Source organism: Nannobrachium achirus, assembly GCF_963921795.1.
Source record: "Nannobrachium achirus genome assembly, chromosome: 13".
Taxonomy (NCBI): Eukaryota; Metazoa; Chordata; class Actinopteri; order Myctophiformes; family Myctophidae; genus Nannobrachium; species Nannobrachium achirus.
In genome coordinates this window covers 20,858,987-20,868,505 of record NC_137833.1, presented here as the reverse complement: position 1 = coordinate 20,868,505, position 9,519 = coordinate 20,858,987, and the positions used below count along the sequence as shown (strand labels likewise).

The 9,519-nt window shown below is 43.6% G+C and overlaps 1 protein-coding gene across 1 annotated transcript in view; it reads right to left on the bottom strand.

The window, feature by feature from the left end:
* Positions 1-212: 212 nt before the first annotated feature.
* wdr11 (WD repeat domain 11) overlaps positions 213-9,519 on the bottom strand; it is a 98,944-nt gene continuing 89,637 nt past the window's right edge. Inside the window, exons 25-29 of the mRNA XM_080740274.1 lie at positions 7,388-7,553; positions 6,604-6,701; positions 5,745-5,890; positions 3,843-3,922; positions 213-2,859 (exon numbers count right to left, since the gene is read on the bottom strand). Coding sequence (XP_080596400.1) covers positions 2,657-2,859; positions 3,843-3,922; positions 5,745-5,890; positions 6,604-6,701; positions 7,388-7,553 — 693 coding nt within the window. The 3' untranslated portion in view covers positions 213-2,656. The remainder of the gene's footprint in view (positions 2,860-3,842; positions 3,923-5,744; positions 5,891-6,603; positions 6,702-7,387; positions 7,554-9,519) is intronic.

Below are 9,519 nucleotides of genomic sequence, written 5' to 3'. Positions count from 1 at the left end.
GACTATGCATGTGATTCTGCTTACGTAAATCGCAGCTCAGTGGTCCGATAAAAAAAAGGAACACACACACACACACACACACACACACACACACACACACACACACACACACACACACACACACACACACACACACACACACACACACACACACACACACACACACACACACACACACACACACACACACACACACACACACACACACACAGCACAACAGAAGTGCATTACATATTGTTTTTCTTTTACCAGCATTTATAATAAAAATTTTAAACGAATAAAATGAACAATGACAACAACGCAACCCTCCACATATCGGCTAAACAAATGTTATTGTTTATGGTGCTCGGAACTTGGAAAAGTTGAAAACCAAAACGACCCTTTTCAACTATACTTAGCGTGCTACTCGAAGCAACAGTGTTTCTTCAGGAACAGTATTTTGAAGTGAAGTGAGTGGGCGACCACTCACTTCACACGTGTATGATTTTTGGTTTTCCCATCGGGAAAAAGTTGCGGATACCATAACACCTGGTACTTTTTTGTCTAAGAAAACAGTGGTCCCAATCCCTCTCCGCTGTGTGTGTGTGTGTGTGTGTGTGTGTCTGTGTTTTGTGTGTGTTACAATTAGAGAGGAGCCTGGCTGAATAGAGGACATGGCACTGCATTGCCAAAGTAACGGCTGCAGCTCCCATGCTGTGGTCCCTCACATGTACGTATATGTATACAGTACTAGGGTGGATCAAATGCTATGCATGATCTGTTGCGTGTAGGGATGGGACGACACTCACACTCACAATAATCGTATCGTGGAGATTTGAATTCATCATGAAATTATCCTCCGTCATTGGGATCAATTCACCTTCAATGCACCTCGCTGAGCTGCATATCCGGTACCATTTAAACACTCTATAATTAGTAAAAGGGACCTGGAAATAACGTACTTGATGTAGTCTTTTTTTCCACACTTTACCAAATCTCTATGCCAAAAAACAGCCGATCTACAAGCTCACAGAGCGTCGCAATCTTGTAGATCTTTTTTGGCAAATGTTCCGCCCCAGGATAATGGATGTTGGGGATATTTTGATTATCGTGATAATATCGTAAATTGCAATTTCTTTGGTCACAATAATCGTGACACGAAATGTCCATATTGTCCCATCCCTTGTTGCGTGCGGGTGTCGCACACTGAAAATTGCTCTAGCAGCCCCACTATGACGCGTTGTAAGCTTGTAGAGTGGCTATTTTCAGTGCGTGACACCCTCAAGTACTAATCAAGCAGTATGGTCCGACTGGGCAACATCGTTCAGTGTATAAGGGTGTCATTCAAACAAACAATTTGGATGTGCATTTGGTTAAATTAAATGTGCAAAAAAATATAAATTCTCTTTCAAATTCAGTCACGGCATAGGCTAGTGATCGCACTAGATCTCCATAGAAAGGAGTGCATTTACAAAAAAAATGGAAAGGGAGGGGGTAATAGAACCTTTGGGGGTTGGAATCAGGGCACAACATGACCGAGTGAATACACATCTACAACACAAGCAAACAGTAGCACTTTGGAAACATTTTTCACACAGTGGCAAGATATAAGTGAATAAACTTAAGAAACAGACTATTCAAAATGTCAAATGACTTTTCACAAATCCACAAACTGACACTGGATAGTGTAAGGGTCCATTTTAACACTTAGGACCGAGGAAATTGTCAGTTTCTTTTTGATGGACACGACTGGGGACAAGTTGATGTACAGTTGATATACACACTGCTCAAATCAAACATCAAGAAACATCAAGCTCATTAAAAGTCACAGGCGGACTCTAGTGACAGACCGACAAAGTCAACATGACATAAGTCCCTCCTCAGCCATCCTCTTCCTCTCTTGATATAAAGATGAAGATCACGATGCCCTTCCCAATGAGGATGGCACTGATGATGACACAATGTAAAAGTCTATGTTCTTCCTCTTCTGATGGCCGAGGCCAGGATGGAAAAAGATGATTACCACGCCCTGATCCGTAACACCCAACCGCATAATAGATCATCGAAGTCCTGACATCATGCCGTTACGAGGCCGCTATCCTCCCGGTTCCCATTGTTATTCTTTGTGTTGAAATCCAGCTAGGAGAATCTTTGATCACGTCTTATAACAACTGCGTTCCAAAAATAAACAAATCATCCAGGAATTTCTGTCGGGGGGGGGGGGTGACTCGGCATCATGTATGATATTCATTCATATTTGATACAACCTGTTTCAGGAGAAAATGTAGTAAAATCTGCCTTAATAATCAGAAACTACACTTCCGGGACACTTCCAGGTCTGAAATCACTGTCTCTACCAGCTGCGTTCATGGTAAATGTAGTCGTTGGGTTTTGTTTGACTCGTTTCTAGCGTTTATTGTGTTACTCTGTGGGTACATTTGTACATTTCCATCTTCAGTCGATGCTTCATATCCATAATGCTTAACATCGCCAGGGTGGTGTGTTTATTTTTGGAACACAGTTCTTATATCTAAGATCTAAGATTCTCCAATGGGGACATCAACACAATAAATATCAATGGGAACCTGGGGGATAGCGCCCTCTAGCGCCAGTGACGTCAGACTTCGGTGGTCTATCGTCCACTCCTTCCCAACTTCCCAACAGCACCACCTGGTGGTCACTCGATGCTCTCTGGGCACAACACTGCGTCCACGTCTCCGACCGTGGCCTCGGGCGTGGAACCCTCTCCTTGGAAGAGCTCTTCCATGAGCTGCTCCCCCGCTCCGCCGGCCCGCGACGCCCACACCGCCGCGCCCTCCCTCAGGCCCAGGGAGCGCAACAGGCGGGCGTAGTCCACGAATGCCGCGCCTATGAGCTTATGTGCACGAGTGTGTCAAGGAGAATGCATTGCGACGGATAAACACGCACACAGTACATCCTCAAACTAAAATATTCGCTAGACTGCGGTTGAAAGGGGGATAGTTATAAAAGGTTACGTAATTTTGGGGGCTTTTTGCCATTATTGATCGTATAGTAGGTAGACAGGAAACAGGGAGAGAGAGACGGGGAGTGACATGCAGCAAAAATGCCATCGGGATCGGGACCTGAACCCGCAACGCATCAGGCATCAGAGCCTTTGTGGTCTGCGCATGGACCGCTAGGCCAGCAGGTGCCCCCCATTTTTTTCTATCGATTACTCACCCCATGGAGACTTGAATTCATGGATATTCTTTAGTTTTTGTCGCATTTCTAAGTCATTAATTTGATGGCCAGCAGTGGTGCTCTATGGAGACACAAAGAGCCTGCTTTGTTCCCTATGGAGACACAAAGAGTCTCCTCAAATTATTGGCTTAGGAATGCGACAAGAACAAAAAAATATCCATGAATTCAAGTCCCCATGGGGTGAGTAATAGATAGAAGAAAAAAAGTCATTTTAGTGGTGAACTATCCCTTTAAGGCTTCATTCAATGACAGTACATTTTATGTGGCGTTGCTCAGCAAAAATAGCAGATCTACAAGCTTGCAACGCATCACGTTGCGGGCTTGCGGCGCGTTGTGAGCTTGCAGATCAGCTATTTGCGGTGCGCAACACCAGCACGCAACTAAGTGTAAATCAGGCTTAAGAATGAGCTAGCTTTCACAGTTGAAAAAGTCCCCCTATTTCATGCTTTCAATCTGGCTAGAACACATGATGGAAGTAAGAGCTTCAATAACACTGTGCTATTGGGCTAAAATAGATTTTTTATTATACATTGCACTCTGGGGAAATGGTAGAGATAGTGAGGCAGGGGAGGCGTATTGTGCATTGTGAAGGCTGGGAATGGACCTTGGGGTCCAGTAATGGGTTTGCTAAAAAAGGATATTGGAGGAATCATTGGCCTCCATCACCCCATACTTCAGACAGGCTTCAATGAAGAGCGCAGCGCGATCAAAGTACCTCATGCTGCCCATGGGACGGAGGGAAAGGAAGACAGAGATGGGAGGGAGAGAATGAGAAAGCTATTGTCAGAGTTTGGCATCATCCCGTGCATTTTTACTCAGGAACCCTAAGGCTTATACATCAGCCCTGCTCTTCAATTCACCATGAAAGCAATGCTTTTTGCTGCCAAGGGCTTTTCAGAAGGAGAGCTGTCAAGATGGAGCACACACAGACACTAGGGATGGGGATTTTAAGTCATTTACGTGTTCAAGTACTCAAACTAGAAAAACAGATATGATTCCTTGTGCCGTGTCAGCTCCGATTTGGTGTCTGTGCAGCCTAGGCTTCCTCAAATCATGCTATAGGCTCAGACTTTTGGCTCAGTTCAGTGGAAAATATATGGTGAGTGCTGTGTAAGTCTGCCTGTATATTTTATTAATTGTTTTGCGAGATGGATCTGTGCAGTTACTCATAGATAGCAAATGTCTCACTTATACATTTCCTGCCAGGGGTTTATGAATTATGGTAAATAAGTTCTGCCAAAGAATTTTTTTTTTTTTTTTTAATCAGCGTATTAAGATCGCTCTTGTCTATCGTTCGATCAAGCTACCGTTGTTAATAGTCTCTAGGAGACTAAATAACCCGTAAACAAAACATCCGTTCCCCATCCAGTCCCATTATCTGCAGAAAAAATGCCCTGTATCTCCGCCCCTAGGTATCGAGAGGGGATAATGGCCCCGCCCGCATGAATTTGTGCACACGGCACACAGAGTACTTTTAACAGGGAAGTGAATCCACTGCACGCAGACACAAAGCAATGGTGTAGATCGCGCGTGCACGATCGCGCGTGCACAGCACTGTGCACACGCGATCGTCCTCCAAAAACAGGTAAAAACACCTGAAATACCTGGCACGGAACTAGAAACAAAAGATCAGAAGGAGATCTCCTTCTTTGGCAGTCAGAAGAGTGTCAATTTACGTTTATATTTATTGTTTAATTTTAATTCTTAACTAAAGAAAAAAAAGAGTGTCAACTCTATAGTGTACATTGAACAAATATTCATCTTCATCTAAATCGAGCACTCGTGCCCATCCCTACACACACACACACACACACACACACACACACACACACACACACACACACACACACACACAGGCTCAATGTAAAGCTGAAGGGCATCAGGTAGGACTCGTTTATGGCTGTGTGACAGTGTGACGAGGGACGGAGGTGACAGAAGGAGGACACTCAATCAAAAGCGTCAATCAATCAAAGGAAGGACGAAGAGTTTCAACAAAGGTTTACGATAAATGAGTGGATAGAAAAATGTGAAGAGTAGAGAGAGATGATCAGGGCATCGGAGTGACAGAGATGAAGATAGATCAGTGGTGGATTTAGTTTTTACTTAGGTAAAAGTATTAATACTGCAATGTAAAAATACTCTGTTACAAGTAAAAGTTTGGACATTCAAAATGTACTTGAGTAAAAGTACAAATGTATTGGTATCAAAATGTTACATGTACAGTCAATTACAGCACCAAAAGTAGAAAGTAAGGTATTCATTATGCAGAAAGTCCTGTTTCACAAGTTTTGAAATGCCCTCTATGATTAATCCAGGATGTCCGTTTTCGTGGGCAGGATTTATGAAATCAGGTGATATTCTAGGCCAGATCTGACAATTCATGGTTTGACTTGATCTGGCGCCAATCGAGACGTCACTGATTGGTCCAGGTCCTGATCGTGCATGCTGGGAATGTACACCACTGAGATAGCGGGAGATGGAGCAAAAAAGTGATAGATAGAGAAGCTAGGACACACAGACACAGAGACAGAGGGCTATATTACCTGTGCAGCATCTCTCCTACTTTGTGGAAGCATCCCAGGGACAGGAGGACCAGGATGGCCTTGGACTTCTGGTTGACCTGAGGGGAGCAGAGGTGCTCCGCCCATCGCTTCAACACATCCGAGCTCTCTGCTGGGTTCAGTCGGACCTGGAGCACATGTGTGCATGCATGCGTAAGCATGGGCTCTGTTTAGCAGGGCCCCGAAACCAGCAAACACACACGCACACTAGGGGTGGCGATATGGACAAATACAATATCACAATATTTTTCCAAGCTATATCATGATACACAATCTTATCACGATTCTTTGGTTCATGTTGGTTTTTATGGTTATTTTTCAAGTAACTTGACAGTACAACCACCTACAAGGTAACAAAAACTAAAAGAAAAAGATCTTTTTGGGAGGTCTAAGTAGATCCTTACAAGTATGTATCTCTGACAGTATAAAAATGAAACCAATTAGGGTCCATTTGATTTCATTTGTATACTGTCAGAGTTAAGGGGAGACCTTGACATAAGGTTTGAGAACTACTGATTTGGACAAAAATGCAGATTTAAATGAATTCTGCAATGAATCTCTGTATTAACAATTCAACAGGATTATTTTTAGGCTCCCTCATTGTATCACGATATAAATGATATCTCTGAAAAGGCATATCGTGGAAATATTGTATTGTTGCGCGCACGCACGCACGCACACACACACACACACACACACACACACACACACACACACACACACACACACACACACACACACACACACACACACACACACACACACACACACACACACACACACACACACACACACACACACACACACACACACACCTACCTACAGTATTGTGTTGACGTACCTTAGCCAGCCAGGCAGCACGGTTCCATTCCCCGTAGGTCTGCAGGTAACGGCACGCATCTACCGCCTTGTCAATCAAACATAACAGCTGCACACCCTCTGACAGAGAGAGAGAGAGAGAGAGAACACACACATGATGGATATAGATCCATGTCTGATCGCAGATGATGTTAACTAGCTCTGTGGATATTCAGAACCACCCCAAAACGATTATATTGATCGAAAACCGATTGACTATTTCTGTAATAATCGATTAACTCTTTTACTGCTTTATTTATTATTTATTTATTTGTGTCACTGCCATCAAAGTAGCTTAGAAGTAGCTTGCCTTTGCGATGTTATAGAACATTATCCATCCATAATTTCCAAACAAATTATTTTGTAAAACACAGGCATAGCTGTAATCGAGCCAAGCTGACTGCAGGGGGCAGCCATATGCAATGAATGAGGCTCGCAAATGTACCTCGCTTGAACCAGTACTTTAGAGCATAGAAATGGAGAAACAAGATCCAATCCATAGAAAACGTCCAGGAAGTGATTTCGCCTCCATTGTTGTTGATGTGTGGTCCGAGATTTGAGACCAGGTTACGGGAGCTGTTTCTACTGTACAGACCCGCGCCACCCCTCATCTGCTTACAGTGCTCAGACAAGGTAAAGAATGAATGAACGGCCGCTCGTACTTGGCGGCGTGAACCTTGAAGAATGGGGCGAGCGTTAAAGTACATAGCAGTAAAAGAGTTAAAGGGAAAAGCGTTGCACCTCTAATGTAAAGAAGTGTACGGTACCTGCCAGCTTTCCGTTAGCGATCATGTTGGTGGCCACCAGTTTGATGGTGGACTGGGAGGGCCCTGAGGAGGTGATGGTGGTCACCAGACAGGCCTTCAGGGAGTCACAGTAGTAGCTGCTGTTGTCTGCGGGAGTCTCCAGAAGCAGCTGCACTGCCCGGTCCGTCTAGAAGAATAATCATGATAATTCAGTCAGATGACAAACTCACGAATAGAACAAACTAAAATAGAATGAACCAATATGTATGAAGAATATTATCTCGATACATAGAATGTGTCGATATATATTTTATCTTGGCGTTCAGGCTCTGCTACATTTTTCTCCCTGCTCAGCAAAATTAGACAACCAAGATAACAACCCCCCCCATGGGGAACAGAACTAATAGCAGAGTCCACTGGTGGTGCTGGGGTGGCGGTGGGAGCAAAACAGCACATAACAAACCAGGGACACATACGCAGGAGGAGCGCAGGATGAACACAAACTTAGGTGACCTTAAATAAACCGCCCAATTGGTTAGCTGATTGCCACGTCAGCGTATGACGTAATGGGTCTTGCACAACACTTTATACACCCACATAGTAATGCACATGTGTGAAAGCTCTGAGTATATCTGCCTGAACTAACTTTACAAGCTATGTATCGTTCTTTATTAGTAGGGCACTTCTTTAAAACAGCTACTATACAACTACTATCAAAGTCGAGCTGCAATGATTTTCTTTGCAACCTTGTGACTTTTTTGAAACTTCTGATATGAAAATACAATTCTTTCTTTTGGCATCTCTTGCTAATTTTATCTCCATTATGACCCTTTATGCTCTATGTGTGAAAAACATATTTTTGATTTCAGCTTTAAATAAACAAAACTCTGTCAGTCTGCCCTCATCCATTTTTCTTGTCGTGGGGGGAGGCAGCGAGGAAGCCGATTATTCACTCTACCAAACTTTAAGTCCTTTATTAGCATATTGGCCACAGGCTATTGGATCTGTAGTTGCATGAACAATTGAAGAAAACAAGCAGACCAATTTGATGACTTTAAAACAGGGCTGACTTTTAGTTGTTTTTAAAGCTTTGTTCTTTGTTTTAGCAGTTATGGTTGTGCTGCTCCCAACACCAGAGATACAGTAGTAGTTTTTGAAATATCTTCTTTGTGACCAAAGTGTTTGATACATAGTGTTATGGCACTCAATCAATCAATCAATAGGGTTAATTTAATTATCCAGGGAGCATAAATACACTCAGCAAGTTTAACGGCAATCTGCACATTACATTTATAGATTTGGGATCTTGTAGATCTACAAACACACAATGCGTTACAGTTGAAGAACGACTATTTTTTGGGTGCTCAGGCATTAGAGCTGCTGGCTAAAGGGTAAGACAAGTAAACAAGTAAAGATAAAATCACATAAAATCCCAGCATATTTCATCGCAAAATCAAGAATCTTTGCCCGCATAATCAAGGATTGTTGCCCATGTTTTTTCTGGAGGGTCTAAAAAACAGGTGAAAGCAAGTCTATCCACAACTTTCCAAAGTCCCATCGTGCATTGCGCAGAGGGTGCAGGCAGCTTCCGGCGCCGCAGCCGAGTGTGATCTACAAGCTCACAGCGGCTGCAACTGCGACGCAACGTGAGCTTGTTGCTGCTGTTAACCGGAAGTGTCCCGCAAATAATGCTACAGTAAATTCTGGCGGAAACAGGTGGACATGAAAGTGGGTCTAAAAAAGTGATTAAAAAAGTTTTGACACTGAAAGAGAAAGATGTAATTAGAAGAGGAGTGAGAGAAACGGTGTAGAGGTACACAGGGGCACTCATGGAACCATATGGACAAATGATGATGTTGTTGTTGATGTGTTGTGGAGTGAGGGCAGAGGGACAGGTTCATGGAGGGCCCACTGTGCAACGCTGGCCCCGAACAGGCTGCCCATTAAGGGGAGTGCACTCTTCAGCTTTCCCTGTGGCTGACCCATCCTTTTCTCTGCTGTTAACAGGTCCCTCTGAACCCAGACGGCCTGCTGATTGCAGCAGTGATTAGGAAGGACGGCAATGACATGGGTGACAATTACAGAAAGAGACAGTGAGTGACTCCATTCTCTATGGGACGGAATTATGGGAGAGTATAGGGCTGGCACTCATT